Here is a 22,146-nt window from a genome sequence, read left to right on the forward strand (position 1 = left end):
AACGAGGAACAGCTGCCTCCAATTGAAGGTCAACCCAATAAATTAAGCATAAAAATAGAATAACTAGACACAGATACAGAAATAGACTAACATAGAACATTACCCCCCAAAAAACGAAACACACTAAACAAACACCCCCTGCCACGCTCTGACCAAACTACAATAACAAACAACCCCTTTTACTGGTCAGGACATGACAGACTTAAACATAAATTGTCCACAACAGTGAAATGGGTTACTTTTTATGTGAATTAATGACGATGCGGAAAACACCTCAATGCAAATTGTTGCTAGAAAATTAAACTTGTTGGAAAATTATTTGAAATTGACAAGTTGAAACATAGCCTATAGATAATTAGCAAGAAGCGTGCCTTGGTTTGAGGGCAGCGCTGGTTAACTGTCCTGTTGCGTAACAATGACATTTTGGAACAGTGAGTGCATTCGGACATTCCCTGCATATAAAAACCATTAGAGATATTTGGAACTCATATATGAAAAGGTTAAATGGACCAAAAAAATATGAAATACTTAGGATGCTTATTAACTGACAACAAACAAATATATAAAGATAACAAAAAAATATGAAAGCATATCTAATTAAATGGAATAATCTTCTTCAAAAATCTTACTGGTAGAATAAACCTCTTCAAAATGGCATGGCTGCCAAAGATTTTGTATTTATTTTGGGTAATATCAATTACTCCCACCGAAGACATTCTTTAAAAAAGTATACTCGGTCATAACAGACTTTACATGGGAAATAAGATTCATAAAATAAAATGGAAAGTTTTACATGTTCTTAAGTCTGAGGATGGTTTTAACCTTCCAGACCTGAAATTGTATCATCTCGCCACCCAAGGCTTTTACTTACCCTAAATGCCCTAAAGAGGAACAATGGGTACATATTGAAGATGTACATGCTCATCCCCAGAATATTTTTACCTGTCTATTTTCAAATGATAAAGCTAAGAACATTAACAACTTCATAGTTAATAACACTTGTTATTGTCTATTAAAGTTCTGTATTACAGTGCATTCGGAAAGTATTCATACCCCTTGACTTTTTCCACATTTTGTTACGTTACAGCCTTATTCTAAAATGGAATCAATATTTTTTTTCCTCATCAATCTACACACAATACCCGATAATGACAAACCCAAAACTGTTTTTAGACATTTTTGCAAATTTATTAAGAATTAAAAACTGAAGTGTTCAGTACTCAGACCCTTTACTCGGTACTTTGTTGAAGTAACTTTGGCAGCGATTACAGCCTTGAGTCTTCTTGGGTATGATTGGCACACCTGTATTTGGGGAGTTTCTCCCATTCCTCTCTACAGATCCTCTCAAGCTCTGTCAGGTTGGATGGGGAGTGTCGCTGTACAGCTATTTTCAGGTCGGGTTCAAGTCCGAGCTCTGGCTGGGCAACTCAAAGACATTCAGAGACTTGTCCCCCCAAAATTATTAAATACATTTTAGAATAAGGCTTTAACGTAACAAAATGTGGAAAAAGTCAAGGGCTCTGAATACTTTCCGAATGCACCGTATATCATGTTTTCTGAGGACCCCAGGAAGTGTAGCTGCTGCTTTCACAACAGCTAATGGGGAACCTAATACAATACCAAAACACCAAATCGATATGGAAGAAAATGTAAAATACTTTACAAGAACCAATATCACTTCCTGGAAACAGAAACTTGAATAGCTGTTCAGAATTCATCGATTAATTGGCCCACATGGAAAACTAAAGGCATAGAAGCCCTAAATTACTTGGTAATGGGAAATACATTTATTTTAATTTTAAAAAGCAGTTTTGGGTTGACCAATTTAGATATTTTCCAATACATCCAACTTAAAAGTTTTAATCTTTCGGACATCAGAGCAATCTTGAAGGAATCCTATTTGGGTCAGAAAATGACTGTCATTTGTATAATGAGTACGCTATACAAACCCTTGCAGAGCCGATACAACTGACAATGTTAGAAAAAATATATACTATTGGAACCAAGTTTTAAAAATAACTGATATTTGCACAAGATGGAGGGAATGTTGGACCATAACTAATGAGATTACAGTTAACGAAAATGTTGTTACGCGGGGCGGAGCAGGTGAACCCAAGTGCAGACTCAGACTCAGAGACAGGGATAAGGTAACGAAGGTATTTATTGAAAGCGGGGGGGAAATGGGTTGCAAGCCAGGGTAAACTCCGGGGGGGGTGTAGCTGAGGCAAGGGAAGTAGGGGCAGGGTAAGCAGGTCCTGAGCCGAATCCAAGGAAGCAGTAGAGCGGGGGTCCAGGGCTAGGAAGCAGGTCTGACGAGACGAGGGACTGGAGACAGGGTCCAGAGTCAGAGCGGACGGAATGAGCAGAAGCTACAAACTGGCAGCGTGGAAGTGACAGGACGGACAGCTGATCGTCCTCGCAGTGGCAGACCACGTGTAACAACACCTGCACAGGATCGGTACAACTGAACATCACACCTGCGGGACAGGTACAGGATGGCAACAACAACTGCCCGAGTTACACCAGGAATGCACAATCCCTCCATCAGTGCTCAGACTGTCCGCAATAGGCTGAGCGAGGCTGGACTGAGGGCTTGTAGGCCTGTTGTAAGGCAGATCCTCACCAGACATCACCAGCAACATCATCGCCTATGGGCACAAACCCACCGTCGCTGAACCAGACAGGACTGGCAAAAAGTGCTCTTCACTGACGAGTCACGGTTTTGTCTCACCAGGGGTGATGGTTTTTTTTTTGTTGCTGAGTTTACTAATGACTCAATAATTCATGCCTTCTGGGAATGTTACAAAATGCAAAAGTTATGGGTTGTAAAGATCGATGTCTGAGGTATTGAAATGTAAATTTGTTAATCTGTCTTTCAAGACATGACATACAGTGCTGTGAAAAAGTATTTCCCCCTTTCTGATTTTCTCTATTTCTGCATATTTTTTACACTAAATGTTATCAGATCTTCAACCAAACCTAATATTAGATAAAGGGAACCTGAGTTTATAAATAACCCCAAAAATATATACCTATTTTATTTATTTAATTAACGAAGTTATGCAATACCCAATTCCCACGTGTGAAAAAGTAAATGCCCCTTTACACTGTGGGGGATGAATCAGAATTAGTTGGGTAACATAGATAATTAAGATGTTTTATTAGTATAATATGCTTTTGTGAGATACTTGTCATTAGAAAGTGTCCTTTGACTCTGGAATGTTTCAGTTACACATTTCCCTTAGCTGGGGCTCAGACACTTGGGGCCCAGAGAGGGGAAGAGGTCAGACTTGTCTTTTACTTGTCTCTGTTGCTCTGCAGAATATCAGCAAGAGAGGAGGACAGAATGAAATATTGTCTTCATATGTGAATGTCTCTTTACCTATGCTTAAACCATGTGAAGGGATGGCGTGATTAATGGGGAACCAATGACTTGTCTCCACAATGTCTGTGAGCAAGTCACACCCTCCTTTTCCTTATTGTGGGGAGGTTTATGGCAGTGTCTGGGACCATGGTCTCTTAGATCTCGCACTTATCCTGTGGTAGTATATGGCCTAGAGGCTCACTCACCCCAGTGAGCCTGTCCAGGGGTGGGGTCAAGAGGGGGTTTGCTTGAGATGGGAGTATTTAGAGTTGACAATTGATATATGCCATTGGATGAAATGGTGTTTTTGTTCTATGAAGTACCAGGGACGAGATTAGAACCTCGTCATTAGGGATCAAACTGAACGATAATTTATAGTGAATGTTATCTAGCTGTGGATACTCCTCTCTAAAGTAAACAGTCTTTCTTTGTGAACCGTTCCTAACTATCTGTGATTTGTCATGTCAAAAGCGGGTGGATCTTACTATAAAGATCTCAGAAGTCATTGTGTTCAACACTCTCAACGGGTCATTAGAAATGGTGAATCGTTGAAAGTCAACTGCTACTGCAAAGCTCTTATAATTAAAATTGTAGTTTAAGTATACACTCTGACTGGTGTGTGTGAAGTTTGTCTCTCATTTGTTAATACAGAAATTAGCAACCACAACACTCAATACACTCGACCTTGTCCAGGTATCCTGGAAGGATATTGACCTCATCCCGTCAGTCGAGGATGCCTGGTCGTTCTTTAAAATAAGCATGCCCCTTTCAAAAAATGTAGAACTAAGAACAGATATAGCCCTTGGTTCACTCCAGACCTGACTGCCCTTGACCAGCACAAAAACATCCTGTGGCGGACTGCACTAGCATCGAATAGTCCCCGCGATATGCAACTTTTCAGGGATGTCAGGAACCAATACACGCAGTCAGTCAGGAAAGCAAAACGTTTTTGGACACTGTAAAGTCCAAGGAGAATAAGAGCACCTCCTCCCAGCTGCCCACTGCACTGAGGCTAGGTAACACTGCCACCACCAAAAAATCCACGATAATCGCGAATTTCAAAAAGCATTTCTCTACCGCTGGCCATGCTTTCCTCCTTGCTACCCCAACCCCGGCCTACAGCGCCGCACCCCCCGCAGCTACTTGCCCAAGACTCCCCAGCTTCTCCTTCACCCAAACCCAGATAGCAGATGTTCTGAAAGAGCTGCAAATCCTGGACCGTACAAATCAGCTGGGCTAGACAATCTGGACCCTCTCTTTCTAAAATTATATGCCGCCATTGTTGCAACCCCTATTACCCGTCTGTTCAACCTCTCTTTCGTATAGTCCGAGATCCCTAAAGATAGGAAAGCTGCCGCGGTCATGCCCCTCTTCAAAGGGGGTGACACTCTAGACCCAAACTGTTATAGACCTATATCCATCCTGCCCTGCCTATCTAAAGTCTTCAAAAGCCAAGTTAATGAACAGATCACTGATCATTTCGGATCTCACCATACCTTCTCAGCTGTGCAATCCGGTTTTCGAGCTGGTCATGGGTGCACCTCAGCTACGCTCAATGTACTAAACGATATCATAACTGCCATCGATAAAAGACAGTACTGTGCAGCCATCTTCATCAACCTGGTCAAGGATTTCGACTCTGTCAATCACCGCATTCTTATCGGCACACTCAACAGCCTTGGTTTCTCAAATGACTGCCTCGCCTGGTTCACCAACTACTTCTCAGACAGAGTTCAGTGTGTCAAATCGGAGGGCCTGTTGTCCGGACCTCTGGCCGTCTCTATGGGGGTGCCACAGGGTTCAAATCTCGGGCCGACTCTCTTCTCTGTATATATCAACAATGGCGCTCTTTGCTGCAGGTGATTCCCTGATCCACCTCCACGCAGACGACACCATTCTGTATACATCTGGCACTTCTTTGGACACTGTGTTAATTAACTAACCTCCAAACGAGCTTCAATGCCATACAACACTCCTTCCGTGGCCTCCAGCTGCTCTTAAATGCTAGTAAAACCAAATGCATGCTTTTCAAGCATTCGCTGCCCGCACCAGCCCGACTAGCATCACTACTCTGGACGGTACTGACTTAGAATATGTGGACAACTACAAATACCTAGGTGTCTGGTTAGACTGTAAACTCTCCTTCCAGACTAATATTAAACATCTCAAATCCAAAATTAAATCTAGAATCAGCTTCCTATTTCGCGATAAAGCCTCCTTCACTCACTCCGCCAAACATAGTCAGTTTTACGAGGGTATCCTACCAATCCTCGACTTCGGCGATGTCATTTTACAAAATAGCTTTCAATAGTCTACTCAGCAAACTGGATGCAGTCTATCACAGTGCCATCTGTTTTGTCACCAAAGCCCTTTATACCACCCACCACTGCAATCTGTGTGCTCTCATTGGCTGGCCCTTGCAACATATTCGTCGCCAGACCCACTGGCTCCAGGTCATCTATAAGACTATGCTAGGTAAAGCTCCGCCTTATCTCAGCTCACTGGTCACGATAACAACACCCACCCATAGTACACGCTCCAGCAGGTATATCTCACTGGTCATCCCCAAAGCCAACACCTCCTTTGGCCGCCTTTCCTTCCAGTTCTCTGCTGCCAATGACTGGAACAAATTGCAAAAATCGCTGAAGCTGGAGACTTTCCCTCACTAACTTTAAACATCAGCTATCTGAGCAGCTAACCGATCGCTGCAGCTGTACACAGCCAATCTGTAAATAGCCCATCGAGTCCACCTACCTCATCCCCATATTGTTTTTATTTACTTTTCTGCTCTTTTGTACACCAGTATTTCTACTTGCACATCACCATCTGCTCATCTATCACTCAAGTGTTAATTTGCTAAATTCTAATTACTACTATGGCCTATTTATTGCCTTACCTCCTCGCGCCATTTGCACACACTGTATATAGACTTTCTTTTTTCTATTGTGTTATTGACTGTACGCTTGTTTATTCCATGTGTAACTCTGTGTTGTTGTTTGTGTCGCACTGCTTTGCTTTATCTTGGCAACGTCACAGTTGTAAATGAGAACTTGTTCTCAACTAGCCTACCTGGTTAAATAAAGGTGAAATAAAAAATTTAAAAACACTCAATGGGCTACCGAGTGGTGCAGCGGTCTAAGGCACTGCAGCTCAGTGCAAGAGGCATCACTGCAGTACCTGTTTTCAATTGAGACTGCATCACATCCGGCCGTGATTGGGAGTCCCAAAGGGTGTTGCACAATTGGCCCAGCGTCATCCGGTTTTAGCCGGAGAAGGCCGTCATTGTAAATAAGAACTGACTTGCCTAGTTAAATAAAGGTTAAATAAACATGTTTTTTTAAACTGATTGTTCCACCTTTAGCTGCAATGACAGCAACCAAATGCTTCCTGTAGTTGTTGATCAGTCTCTCACATCGCTGTGGGGGAATTTTGACCTACTCTTGCATGCAGAACTGCTTTAACTCAGCGACATTTGTGGGTTTTCAAGCATGACCTGCTTGTTTCAAGTCCTGCCACACCATCTCAATTGGGATTAGGTCTGGACTTTGACTAGGCCAATCCAACACTTCAAATCTGTTGCTTTTGAACCATTATGATGTCGACTTGATTGTGTGTTTTCATCTACTGATCATTGTCTTGCTGCATGACACAGCTGCGCTTCAGCTTCAGCTCACAGACGGATGGCCTGACATTCTCCTGTAGAATTATCTGATACAGAGCAGAATACATGGTTCCTTCTATTAAGGCAAGTCGTCCAGGTCCTGAGGCAGCAAACCATCACACTACCAAATCAAATCAAAGTTTATTTGTCATATGCGCCGAATAAAACAGGTGAAATGCTTACTTACAGGCTCTAACCAATAGTGTGAAAAAAATTGTGTGTGTGTGTGTGTGTTGTGTGTGTGTAGGTAAGTAAAGAAATAAAACAACAGTAAAAAGACTTTTGAAAATAACAGTAGCAAGGGCTATATACAGACACCGGTTAGTCAGGCTTATTGAGGTAGTATGTACATGTAGATATGATTAGAGTGACTATGCATATATGATGAACAGAGAATAGCAGTAGCGTAAAAAGAGGGGTTGGTGGGTGGTGGGACACAATGCAGATAGCCCGGTTAGCCAATGTGCGGGAGCACTGGTTGGTCGGCCCAATTGAGGTAGTATGTACATGAATGTATAGTTAAAGTGACTATGCATATAAGATAAACAGAGAGTAGCAGCAGCGTAAAAGAGGGGTTGGAGGGGGCACACAATGCAAATAGTCCGGGCAACCATTTGGTTACCTGTTCAGCAGTCTTATGGCTTGGGGGTAAAAACTGTTGAGAAGCCTTTTTGTCCTAGACTTGGCACTCCGGTACCGCTTGCCATGCGGTAGTAGAGAGAACAGTATGACTGGGGTGGCTGGGGTCTTTGACCATTGTTAGGGCCTTCCTCTGACACCGCCTGGTGTAGAGGTCCTGGATGACAGGCAGCTTTGCCCCAGTGATGTACTGGGCCGTACGCACTACCCTCTGAAGTGCCTTGCGGTCGGAGGCCGAGCAATTGCCGTACCAGGCAGTGATGCAACCGGTCAGGATGCTCTCGATGTTGCAGCTGTAGAACCTTTTGAGGATCTCAGGACCCATTCCAAATCTTTTTAGTTTCCTGAGGGGGAATAGGCTTTGTCGTGCTTGGACCATTCTAGTTTGTTGTTGATGTGGACACCAAGGAACTTGAAGCTCTCAACCTGCTCCACTACAGCCCAGTCGATGAGAATGGGGGCGTGCTCGGTGCTCCTTTCCCTGTAGTCCACAATCATCTCCTTAGTCTTGGTTACGTTGAGGGATAGGTTGTTATTCTGGCACCACCCGGCCATGTCTCTGACCTCCTCCCTATAGGCTGTCTTGTCATTGTCGGTAATCAGGCCTAACACTGTTGTGTCGTCTGCAAACTTAATGATGGTGTTGGAGTCGTGCCTGGCCATGCAGTTGTTGGTGACCACCATGCTTGACCGTTGGTATGAGGTTCTTACAGTGGAATGCAGTGTTTGTCGCCAGACATAATTGAACCCATCTCGTTCAACAAGTTGATTTAAGTTTGCTAAAAAAAAGCACCTGCAAACACTGGATAATCATCAAGACTCTTGGAAGAATGTTCTATGGACAAATGAGTCAAAAGTATAACCTTTTTGGATGACATGGGTCCCATTATGACTGCCGAAATCCAAACACTGCAGTTGTGGCCAAAAGTTTTGAGAATGACCCAAACATATATTTTCACAAAGTCTGCTGCCTCAGTGTCTTTAGATATTTTTGTCAGATGTTACTATGGAATACTGAAGTATAATTAGAAGCATTTCATAAGTGTCAAAGTCTTTTATTGACAATTACATGAAGTTGATGCAAAGAGTCAATATTTTTTTCAAGACCTCTGCAATCCGCCCTGGCATGCTGTCAATTAACTTCTGGGCCACATTTTTTTTTTGTCCACCCGCCTCTTGAGGGTTGACCACAAGTTCTCAATGAGATTAAGGTCTGGGGAGTTTCCTGGCCATGGACCCAAAATATCGATGTTTTGTTCCCCGAGCCACTTAGTTATCATTTTTGCCTTATGGCAAGGTGCTCCATCATGTTGGAAAAGGCATTGTTCGTCACCAAACTGTTCCTGGATGGTTGGGAGAAGTTGCTCTCAGAGGATGTGTTGTACCATTCTTTATTCATGGCTGTGTTCTTAGGCAAAATTGTGAGTGAGCCCACTCCCTTGGCTGAGAAGCAACCCCACACATGAATGGTCTCAGGATGCTTTACTGTTGGCATGACACAGGACTGATGGAAGCGCTCACATTGTCTTCTCCAGACAAGCTTTTTTCCGGATGCCCCAAACAATCGGAAAGGGGATTCATCAGAGAAAATGACTTTACCCCAGTGCTCAGCAGTCGTATCCCTGTACCTTTTGCAGAATATCAGTCTGTCCCTGATGTTTTTCCTGGAGAGAAGTGGCTTATTTGCTGCCCTTTTTGACACCAGGCCATTCTCCAAAATTATTCGTCTCACTGTTTGTGCAGATGCACTCACACCTGCCTGCTGCCATTACTGAGAAAGCTCTGAACTGGTGGTGCCCCGATCCCCAGTCTGTTATTCGAACTCAATCAGCATGACAGAATGATCTCCAGCCTTGTCCTCGTCAACACTCACACCTGTGTTAATGAAAGAATCACTGACATGATGTCAGCTGGCCCTTTTGTGGCAGGGCTGAAATGCAGTGGAAATGTTTTTGGGGGTTCAGTTCATTTGCATGGCAAAGAGGGACTTTGCAATTAATTGTAATTCATCTGCTCACTCTTCATAACATTCTGGAGTATATGCAAATTGCCATCATACAAACTGAGGCAGCAGACTTTGTGAAAATTAATATTTGTGTCATTCTCAAAACCTTTGGCCACGACTGCACATTCCACAGTAAGAACCTTGTACGGAGAACAATATTGTATTAGTGAGAAGTGTGGTATTAGTTTGTAGACCAAACCGTTCGGACACTACAGATGTTTTCGTGAGAAGACTGATTTTCGATATGTCTTCTGTCTGACAAACAGATGTGGAAGGCCTACATCGGTGGATGCGGTGGATTGAGGGGACATATACAAAGTGATTTTCGTAGGAGGTTAGGAGAGCATTTTCCCTAATCCTAACCCTTTTCTTAACCTTAATCTCAGTCTCCTAACCTGCTATGTTAATTATCCAGACTTGCTGAGTAAGTTCTACTAACCTGCTACGAAAAATGTCCTTATGTCTGGCATCTCGCAAGTCCACTGTCAGTGGCGTCTCTCTCTGCTTGTTTCATGGCCTAGCCATGAGGATATGAATCATCTGACAGCCCAGGCTACACATACATGCACACAGAGAGGCACACTTGGCCTGCTAGCCATCTGTCCTCATCAGAAGGAACACACTGCCAAACACACAGCCCTATGGGGGACTGGCCAATCAGGGGAGAGGAGAGAGTGACCTTGCTGCCCAAACAGAGACAGTTTTGTGTGTATTTGTGCTGTGTTTGTGTGTGTGTGTGCATGTGTTCCAGCCAAAGGACTCCCTTGGAATAAACCGTAATTGATCAGTGATGATTACGACGTGAACATTGTCGTGAGTGCCGATGATTCAGGCAGTGACTTTCGAGGCCATATTATACAGGACACTCAACAAAGCGTTAGTGGTGCCTCATTAAAAGTTAGTTTTGTGCACTCTGTTTCCCATAATGGCCAGTCACACTATTATTAAACATAAAATAAATAAACATAATTTATGATCTGTGTCCCTTATATGAAGTATGACCTATATTAAATCAAATCACCTTTTATTTGTCACATGTGCCAAATACAACAGGTGTTACAGTGAAATGCTTACTTACAAGCCCATAACCAACAATGCAGTTTTAAGAAAAATAAGTGTTAAGTAAAAAATAGATAAGTAAAAAATAAGAGCAGCAGTAAAATAACAGTGGCAAGGCTATTTACAGGAGCACAGATTAGTCAAGGTAATTGAGGTAATATGTACATGTAGGTAGAGTTAAAGTGACTATGCATAGATAATAAACAGAGAATAGCAGCAGCGTAAAAGGGGGGGGACAATGCAAATAGTCTGGGTAGCCATTTGATTAGCTGTTTGGGAGTCTTATGACTTGGGGGTAGAAACTGTTAAGAAGCCTCTTGGACCTAGACCTGTCGCTCCGGTACTGCTTGCCGTGCGGTAGCAGAGAGAACAGTCTATGACTAGGGTGGCTGGAGTCTTTGACAATTTTTAGGGCCTTCTTCTGACACCGCCTGAAATAGAGGTCCTCGATGCTAGGAAGCTTGGGCCCAGTGATGTACTGGGCCATGCGCACTACCCTCTGTAGTGCCTTGCGGTCGGAGGCCGAGCAGTTGCCATACCAGGCAGTGATTGCACTCGATTGTGTAGCTGTAGAACTTTGAGGATCTGAGGACCTATGCCAAATCTTTTCAGTCTCCTGAGGGGGAATAGGCTTTGTTTTGCTCTCTTCACGACTGTCTTGGTGTGTTTGGACCATGATAGTTTGTTGGTGATGTTGACACCAAGGAACTTGAAGCTCTCAACCTGCTCCACTACAGCCCATTGATAAGAATGGGGGCATGCTCGGTCCTCCTTTTCCTGTGTCCACAATCATCTCAAGGGGCCGATGCAGGAGAAGGACGAGACATTCCACCAAGCAGTGTCTCCGCTCCCCAGTTTTGGGTTTCTTATTCACCACCCTCATCTTTTGTTGTTGATTGAATTGTATCTTTCTCTTCCACTGCATGATTCCATCAAACACGTTGGGTAAAAATGTGCAGCTTAAGCTCTGCAGCATTGTTAAATATAGCCCTCATGACCCTCTCTCTCTTCTCTCATTAAGCCTCTGCTGTAAAACGAACAATATTTCAAACCATATTTCTCCCTGTTTTGATACTGGATTAAGAACTAGACTGTACAAGGAAGTAAGGTGTGAAGTGACTGATTTGGTACTGCTCGTTTACCAGTTCTAATGCATACAGTATGTGCTGATGCATTTCAGATAACAATGCTGACTTTTGCTGATTGAATCAATGTCAGTAATAGGGTTTGTATCAATAGCTGGTTGACATTTTGAAAGGTCCCAAACAAAAGCTGAAAATGTCAGTAATGGCAATCAGATGTATTTATTTTTTCCTCACTGGGCAATTACCCTTATCTAACAGAGCAATCTTAGGTAGGCCAGTTGCCAGTCTTGTAGTTGCAGTGCTGAAAAGGCTCAACATTTCTAATAGATAAACCGCCCTACAATTTAGTCCCTGAAAGTTGGTGGATTTGAAAAAGTGAAGAAGGCTGTCTGAGGGTCATATCGTTGGAATGGTTGGTATTCATGATTAGCTGAGTGTGTCATTACTTAACCTTGTTACTTATTTAAGCCCCAATGTAATTGCATTGGTGTCTGTGAGGAGAGATTATTTCCCATATATTAGCTACAGTCTATCTGTATGCAGAGGGGAGCATACATTTAGAATGAAGAGTAGGATGCAGCATTTTGATTGATTTAATGGTGGCATAGCAAGTAATTCAATTAGGGGGAGATAAGCAATCTGTTGCATTGTGTCACGTCCTGACCATAGAAAGCTGTTATTTTCTATGGTAGAGTAGGTCAGGGTGTGACAGTTTTTTTTTTCTAGTTTAGTTTTTCTATGTTGTCATGTTCTAGTTTTGAATTTCTATGTTGGTTTTGTTTGGGATGATTTCCAATTAGAGGCAGCTGGTCCTCGTTGTCTCTAATTGGAGATCATACTTAAGTAGGTTTTTTTTCTACCTGGGTTTGTGGGAGATTGTTTCTGAGTTAGTGTATGTTTCACCTCTGCGTCACGGTTTGTTGTTGTTTTGTTTATGTATTGCATAGTTTCACAGTGTAAATAAAATGTGGAACGACACACACGCTGCACTTTGGTCCGCTTCTCCTTACGACAACCGTGACACATTGTCAATTATTCAACCAGTGTTGGCTGTTTACTGGGAAACAACAGTATGGCCCCTAGAGATTGAATTGCATTTAGTCAAAAGGTAATGTCTCTCAGTACAAAAAGTAACCTGATGGTGCCTGTGACCTATGAAATCATTGCGTCATCTCAACAATAATCTATCAGTTAACTCGATTGTCTGTCAGGAAGGAGACACAGGCACGGCACTACGTCGGAATCAAACGGAATCGTCAATGAGGCCTAAACCAGTCACATGGGCATCCGGGTCACGATCCTCTTACCATTGCAAATGGGAAATGAGGGAGTAAAATATCGGGGTGGGGGGGATAGGTTTTTAAAAAGGAGGAAAAGATGGTGCAATGCTCACCTCGTCCAGCTGGAATTAGTCAGGACCAAAATGTGGTCTTAAGCCAAAATGTTGTATGTGAAAGTATATTCCTCCTGCCCTTGTGGTGCTCTGAGCCTGAGATGGCCCGGTGGGTGGTTCACGGCCCAAGACGGGATGTTTTTTTGCCCTAATCACTGTCAAACCGACTAGAGCGTTCATCCATGCCAGGAAGTATGCCTGTTTGATACAAACACAATCTCGCTCTGGCAGGTGTCTTGATTACTCTTTGCATATTTGTTTTGCAAGATAACTCATTCAACCCCCTAGTCATCGAGCTCTGGCGTCTTTTCGGCCGGCAGTTGCATCCATTGTATTTCCGATGCGCAAAGACTTCTGATGCCAGAAGTGACGTCCGGATGAGATAGAGGGTTAGGGGGGGAAAAGTGCTGATTTTAAAATGTTTATGGGCTTTCACACAGTGCAGACTGGGGAGGACAGGCTGTGGGGAGAGGCTGTAGAGACCTCCAGCAGACAGAGTGCTTAGAGCTCCAGCCTATTGATTCACTGGACGGCACTGGTCTGAGCTGCTCCAATGGGCAGAAAAGGGGAAATGCGTCTCCACGTCTTGAGACGTTTCAAAAACATCACTGCTCCAATGCTGGTTCATTGAAGATAAGATAACCATTCTTAATTCATTTTAGGTTTGAAGTAATTATTTAGACAGCAAGTAGTTGTAAAGGTTTTATTAATATTTGAGTTATATCACTGCTCTTAATGTCTCTCCGTGCTGTTTTATTGTAGCATTTTTCTAATTTAAAGCAAGTGTAGGCTAGTAGGATGGAATGTCTTTCATCATTGTTTCAGGACTTCTCTCACACAATTGAGCTCTGGAATAGCACATTCATATTTCAGTTGTTGAAATGATCGCTATACCTCGAGGTGTCTTTTATTTATTGTAAAGATATATGTACATCTTTATGTTGTAAAGGCATATGCGCGATAAAGCATTTTATTGATATATTTACTGTCATGGATAGCTGTAATCAATAAGCAAATCTTGCTTTGTGGGTTTGGTTTACTATATCTCTTGCCATTAATTTTGTGTTCCGCTGTAAGGGCACGGGTATAAATCATGGATGTACACTGAGCGCACAGAGAGGCCACAGTTGCTTTGCTCTAAGCACTAGCGTTCAGCTGAACACTCCTCAGGGTTCTACTGGGATGACTGGATCCATTTCCTGCATTTCCTGCTAATCCCTGGTATTTTCCTGCAGCTGCCACCAGCACCACCGCTGTGGTGAAGACCTCCAGCCACATGACGCGCTGTAGTGACAGCCAGAAAAACTACTGCGTAAACGGAGGGGAGTGCTTCACCCTGGACATCACCCCTGGCAGGTCCAAGTTCCTCTGCAGGTAGGACATGATGAAACACAACACCATCCACACCACACACTGGATACTATGCAGACTATGTTTGACTTGATGTTTAATACAATTCTTGATGGCTTATAGCTGCTATTTCTAAATACACTGCTCAAAAAAATAAAGGGAACACTAAAATAACACATCCTAGATCTGAATGAATGAAACAATCTTATTAAATACTTTTTTTCTTTACATAGTTGAATGTGCTGACAACAAAATCACACAAAAATAATCAATGGAAATCCAATTTATCAACCCATGGAGGTCTGGATTTGGAGTCACACTCAAATTTAAAGTTGAAAACCACACTACAGGGTGATCCAACTTTGATGTAATGTCCTTAAAACAAGTCAAAATGAGGCTCAGTAGTGTGTGTGGCCTCCACGTGCCTGTATGACCTCCCTACAACGCCTGGGCATGCTCCTGATGAGGTGGCGGATGGTCTCCTGAGGGATCTCCTCCCAGACCTGGACTAAAGCATCCGCCAACTCCTGGACAGTCTGTGGTGCAACGTGGCGTTGGTGGATGGAGCGAGACATGATGTCCCAGATGTGCTCAATTGGATTCAGGTCTGGGGAACGGGCTGGCCAGTCCATAGCATCAATGCCTTCCTCTTGCAGGAACTGCTGACACACTCCAGCCACATGAGGTCTAGCATTGTCTTGCATTAGGAGGAACCCAGGGCCAACCGCACCAGCATATGGTCTCACAAGGGGTCTGAGGATCTCATCTCGGTACCTAATGGCAGTCAGGCTACCTCTGGCGAGCACATGGAGGGCTGTGCGGCCCCCCCAAAGAAATGCCACCCCACACCATGACTGACCCACCGCCAAACCGGTCATGCTGGAGGATGTTGCAGGCAGCAGAACGTTCTCCACGGCGTCTCCAGACTGTCACGTCTGTCACATGTGCTCAGTGTGAACCTGCTTTCATCTGTGAAGATCACAGGGCGCCAGTGGCGAATTTGCCAATCTTGGTGTTCTCTGGCAAATGCCTAACGTCCTGCACGGTGTTGGGCTGTAAGCACAACCCCCACCTGTGGACGTCGGGCCCTCATACCACCCTCATGGAGTCTGTTTCTGACCGTTTGAGCAGACACATGCACATTTGTGGTCTGCTGGAGGTCATTTTGCAGGGCTCTGGCAGTGCTCCTCCTTGCACAAAGGCGGCGGTAGCGGTTCTGCTGCTGGGTTGTTGCCCTCCTACGGCCTCCTCCACGTCTCCTGATGTACTGGCCTGTCTCCTGGTAGAGCCTCCATGCTCTGGACACTACGCTGACAGACACAGCAAACCTTCTTGCCACAGCTCACATTGATGTGCCATCCTGGATGAGCTGCACTACCTGAGCCACTTGTGTGGGTTGTAGACTCTGTCTCATGCTTCCACTAGAGTGAAAGCACCGCCAGCATTCAAAAGTGACCAAAACATCAGCCACGAAGCATAGGAAATGAGAAGTGGTCTGTGCTTACCACCTGCAGAACCACTCCTTTATTGGGGGTGTCTTGCTAATTGCCTATAATTTCCACCTGTTGTCTATTCCATTTGCACAACAGCATGTGAAATGTATTGTCAATCAGTGTTGCTTCCTAAGTGGACAGTTTGATTTCACAGAAGTGTGATTGACTTGGAGTTACATTGTGTTGTTTAAGTGTTCCCTTTATTTTTTTGAGCAGTATATTTAACTGTGCTCCCACATGATGTATCATTATAGAATTTTGCCGGTGCCGACTTCAGAACACTACTTTGCTATATTGTACATGTCAAAAAGTAGCACATGCTGATACAGTAGATGCAGTCATAACATTTACTATCTATCATGTTTGAAGTCATGATCTTTTAGAATGCTGAATTGTCTAGCCCCATTTATGCCTGCTAAAGTGGCACCAGAGCTTTTTAGGCCCAAACTGTGCCAGGTTTAGAGGAAAGTGCAAAGTCTTTTTACAGTAAAGTAAAGGTGTCAGCTGAATGTTTTTAGAGTAAATCATTAAACAATCCAAAGACCTGAGCAAAGATTAAAGAAGGAATGCACAAGACATCATAGCGGTGTACAAATAGCCTCTGCACTTTGAAACGTCTTTTTGGGCAGCCGTAGGGGAGCTGGATGGATGTTCTAATGGATGCTTTGCATGACACTAACTGGGCTAAGCAACAGGGAGAGCATGGAGAGCAGAGCAGGTGGAGGTCCCTATCCACATGCTCCTCTGCCTCCCTACATTACTAATGCCTGCTCCTTTCATTGCCACAGCCCAACCGCTGCGCTCCATTTCTAAAAAACAAACCCCAAATCTGGGGCTATGTTGTCTTTATGAGATTTTCTTTCTGTCTTCTTCCCCATTTCATTGTTTACTTTGGAACCTTAGAGCTGGGTCGTGTTCATTAGGCACCAAATGTAACTAAACAGACTGGAGGGACTACCTGGACTTGTCCAATAAGAAACGGTCATTTCAGTTTGTTGTTGCGAAACGTTTTAAATTGTTTTCCGTCACATGCCCTACTGAACATGACTCTGTGCTGACATTGTGCTGGTGTCAGGATCAGCCGTGTTCTTGCAGCAGGACATTGATTTATGCTCCAGCATCGCACTCTTGTTGTCAAGAGTGTTCAGCCCTGATCCAAGCGATAGAGCCGATGAGAGACCAAGGCAGGACGGGGCTTGATGTGCTTTCCCAGTGCCCCCTGTGGCTTGAACCTCTGACTTTCAGTCTCTGAGAGTTTGTGTAATCAGCTCAAGGCACATGAGTAGCGAATCATCCCGAGCAGCAAACAAGCTGGCATGCACTTTACATGCTTCGTATGAGAAGCAACAGCATACATTGCTGACATCTGTATTTGACAAGAGAACCACCTCTCTGCGGTCCTGTCCACATTCTCCATCATTGTCATTCATATAAAATCTATCTGAGGTAAAATCATGTATTATCCAGACCGATTGACTACTAAGGCATTGAAGTACACTGTGGTCTGTATAGCAAAGTGGATTGACCCTTTAGAAACATTCAGAGGTTGTAAACTCTGCCTAATTAACTACAGCATCTCCCAATTTGTATAGTACATCTTTACATCTGTGGTTAGAACATCCAGTAGTTTTCAAAAGACATGGTGAGGTGGTGATACCTCATGGTATTATTGCTTCCATTGCAGCAGCAAATGCGTGACAAGAAAGATCACTGCAGCTCACTGCAGCTCCTCCCTCTTTGTGCCTGACACAAGGCTTGACATTGCCAAGGATACACTTTGGGTCTGGGCCATCCAATACATACATAAGACAGACTCTTACCGTCCACCGACAGATTGAGTTTCGTATTAAATACTTCAGTGACTAAGCGCAAAAATGCTGCTGTCTCCGGGAACTTTTGTTTCCTTTCAGTAAATGATGCAGCATGCCGTCACTGGAGGGGAGGGAGGGGAGAAAAATAACCTGTCGGTCTCCCTCAGAAATAACTCTATCTACAAAAATAACCTGTCTGCCAGGAGTACCTGTGGAGCCCGATTCGCTGAAACCTGAACAGTCAGAGCCCAGCAGACCCTGTCAGAACTTAAGTTGTTAATGTGCCGATACTTGGTAGACTGGTAGATGTTACATCAGGCCCCCCCAGGTGCATAGCGGAATACATTGGGAAGCGATGTCAAGCCACTGTGCCTGTGAGAGTCATAAATGCAAAATATTTGTGCATTCAAGTGAACCCAGCCATACGTGTCCTCTCTGGTGTTTCATACCTGTTCCAAAGTTCCAATCACTGTCTCTCCCAGAGCCAGACGGCCAATACATCCAGACAGTTTGTTGTATGTGTGTATGGAGTGGAGTAGAACGGCATACAAATTACTAATAGACACACATACACACTCATCCTGACGTGATTTCCTTTCTCGATAGATCAAAAGAGGTTGATAATCAGACAATTATTCAGGCATGGTGTCCACAGCTAAGGCGTCCCGCTTGCAGGACAACTTCCGGTGACACTGGAGGGCGCACAATTCAAATAAATTATCGTAGAAATTATGGATATTAAACATTTAGGTACATACAAGTGTCTAATATCGGTTGAAAGCTTAAATTCTTGTTAATCTAACTGCACTGTCCGATTTACAGTAGCCATTACAGCGAAAGCATGCCATGCGATTGTTTGAGGACGGCGCCCCACATCAAAATATTTTGCCACCGGCGCAGGTTTCATAAATAGCGATTAAATATTCACTTACTTTTTGAAAATCTTCCTCTGATTTGTCATCCAAAGGGTCCCAGCTATAACATGTAGCGTTGTTAGATAAAATCCTTCTTTATATCCCAAAAAGTCTGTTTAGTTGGCGCCATCGATTTCAGAAATCCACTCGTTCAACATGCAGAGATTGGAATCTGAAAATCTACCCCTAAACTTTGTTTCAACAAGTCAAAATACATTTTTATTGACTTCTCAGATACCCTCAAATGTAATCAAACTATAATATTTCATATGGAAAGAAGTATGTTCAATAGGAAAGCGATTTTAGCAGGTGCGTTCTGTCTTCATCTCGCGTGCATACACACATTTCCAAGACTGTGTCCCTGTACTAAAACTGTTTCCACAGACTGCTGACACCTTGTGGAAGCCATAGAAATTGCATCCCGGGAGCTAGAATTCAATATGCCCCTATACTTTCCATTGTAAGAGCATGTGCTCTCAAAAAAACCAAATTCCGTTTGGTTTATCTTTGGATTTTCTCCTACCATATCTATTGTGTTATAGTCTCCTACATTATTTCAACATTTTTACAAACTTCAACGTGTTTTCTTTCCAATGGTACCAGTTATGTGCATATCCTGGCTTCAGGGCCTGAGTAACAGTCAGTTTACTTTGGACATGTCAGTCAGGCGGAAATTTGGAGAAAAGGACCCTAGCCCTAAGAAGTTTTAATTACATCTCCCTGGAATCAAAATGCATGAGCCAAACATTTGCTGAAATTCGAGGCCTGTTGAATAAGACATTGATTGAGAATTTTCTCTCAAGTACAGATGTTTTCGCAAACAGAACTGGCGATCGTTGCAAGACATATAAGTCTCCTTGACAACACCAGCGATGCACGTGGGTCTTCTGTAGATCTGGTGTAAACTCATCGTCTCTTCTCCCTTGTCTTCTGTTTGTGACTTTTTTGTTTCCCTCTCAGGTGTCCAAATGAATTTACTGGTGATCGCTGTCAAAACTACGTAATGGCCAGCTTCTACAGTACGTCTATTTTCTCTTCCTGTCTGTGCTTGTGATTGGAGCATGCTCAATCAGCACTACTTCCTGTTGCTTCATTTTTTTATGTTGTATGTACCCCATAACGGTAGCTAACGCACTTTTGTACGTCGCGATGTTCCATACATTTGACCTTAATTTTGCGACCCAATAACGTAATACTTCCAGGTCAACTGTAATATGAATACTATTGTAAAGCACAATTTCTTCCCTTTCCAGCAAAATCAATGACGAGACCTTCATGCTGCTCATCTCTGCATGATCGTCTTTTTAAAAATGGTCGGTGGGGAAGCGAAAGCTACTGCGTCATAGTGAAAGGGGAGATATATTGTGTGGGGAAACGGCATTTTTCACCCGATTTGTTCAACTTATCAACTCTAAAATGTAAATATAACACTATAAAGAGTTGATATAATGTGTCATCACAAACCTTTAAATAGGTATGTATTGATTTTGAATATGGTTTTTCAGGCGGCGCTAAATTTATCTTCACAATTAAACTGTGGCTGTCACGGTTTTTGAGAGTCATGATTGGCTCGCAGTGATTACGCAAAAATTAACAATTGATTGAATTAACTATTGATGAACTCACGAGTAATTCACTTTACACTCATCATTTATCATGGTGGAAAGAGGCTGTATGGCACAGAATGAGTTGAATAATGCATGCAGTACGTTACGTTGTGACACGTCACACTTTAAAGTACAGCGTCAGCGGGGTCAGTTTTTTCAACTTTTCTCCAGTACTATGGGTCCATTACCATGTCAATCAACACTGAATCGAGACTTAGTTCACACCGCGGACTTTGATGCCAACACAGTCACTACAGTCCCATTAGTTTTCATTGCAGCCTCGTTTAAATGCCGCAGTTGCGCAAATGTGTACGGATCGGGGTTAGTCACCGTTACCTGTTTCTCGCATGTACATTTGTTTTGCCTTGTTTTGTTGAGTTGGATGACATTTAAAGCAGTTCATTGTAGTTTACTGATATTGTGTTAGTTATGTCATGATTGAATGGAACAATAATCGAAGAATGATGGGGAAATAAACACTCAAACTTATGTATATTCAATTTTCCAAACTTGAACCTTCAAATAGGAGGCAGGGGACAGTGTAGTTTGCAGTACTAAAAAAGCTCTATATCACTACTTACTGCCTTTGAAAGGAAACAACCTAAGCCTGCAATGTATTTTATAATCTGAAGAGCAATAACACTTATGGGAGGTAGGTGGGGGTCATTGCGGATCATGGAGGCACTGTAAAAACCTGAACAGAGACCTCTTTGATGTCATGGAAAGGCAAGAGAGGGAGAGAGGCAGCCGCCCAGGCAACGGGCCCCAGTGCACTTTATCACTATGACTTACCCACTCACCTTACATCCCAATTACTATAGGTTACCTGGCAACAGTTGCGGTGCGTGGGTAAAATCACTGAGGAAGCCAAGCCAAGCCAGTTAAAAAGCCATATTACAACCTGTGTTTTGATAATTTAGTTGTTTGCTCTATAAAGGGCGATTTATACTTTGTTTATTGACATGTCTGTAGACAGTTGGCGCAGGGACATAATGAACATTCTATTGTCGTCCGACATCAAACTTGTCGTTGACATTCTGAAAAAGTATAAACACAAAAACAACAGGCTGCATGACATCAGCACCCTGGTGGTCCAAAATAGCATAACTGGTGTATTTTAACACCAATAAACACATCCATTTAAAAATGTATTTAGTATAAGTCAATCGAGCAAACCAGGCAACTAAAGCAACTCTCTAAACAATGTCTTGGTCTGCTTCTAGCTTGTTAGCTAGCTAACTAACGTTAGCTGGCTAGCCAGTTCAAATAATTATCATATCATAGCTGACAACATCTTAACTTTAGCAAATTTGTATTGATTATTACAGGAAAATAAACTCACAAAAATATCATTATTTACAAGTTAATGGTGAGCAAATGAAAGAAAATAGCTTACAGTTGTGTGATGAAATAAAAGTAGGGCATTCTACATGAGGATTTTAGAACTTGAGCATTGTCTCGTTGCTGACTCGGTCAGGTAACCATGACAACGGACGCAGCGACAGGGTCAAAGTTGAACTTTTTTTCATCTGTCTGCAACAAGGAAACGGTCAGTCGCAGCGAAGGTCTACAGACATTCCACTGGAGTATAAATGAAATATAATTTTAACCAGCGACTCTTGTCACATTCTAATTGTCTAGAGACATGTCAATAGAGAAAGTATTAACCAGCTTTAACCCATTCGTTCATACACCACCATGATATACAATAATGCTGTGACAACAAAAAGTCAACAGTCACACATAGGCCTGTTACGTTGACCGT

At 43.0% G+C, this 22,146-nt stretch overlaps 1 protein-coding gene across 5 annotated transcripts in view; it reads left to right on the forward strand.

Moving 5' to 3' along the window:
- The window catches only part of LOC106562892 (pro-neuregulin-1, membrane-bound isoform), a 104,176-nt gene that overhangs the window by 49,732 nt on the left and 32,298 nt on the right, over positions 1–22,146 (forward strand). For 4 of the 5 annotated variants that reach the window (XM_045689826.1, XM_045689827.1, XM_014127963.2 and 1 more), the window contains one exon: positions 14,442–14,580. In XM_045689826.1, the coding sequence (XP_045545782.1) occupies positions 14,442–14,580 (139 nt within the window). Of the gene's footprint in view, positions 1–14,441; positions 14,581–19,734; positions 19,794–22,146 lie in introns of those variants that run through there. The other variant, XM_045689829.1, reaches the window with a different exon arrangement.

This window comes from Salmo salar, chromosome ssa11 (genome assembly GCF_905237065.1).
Source record: "Salmo salar chromosome ssa11, Ssal_v3.1, whole genome shotgun sequence".
In the NCBI taxonomy this organism is placed as follows: Eukaryota; Metazoa; Chordata; class Actinopteri; order Salmoniformes; family Salmonidae; genus Salmo; species Salmo salar.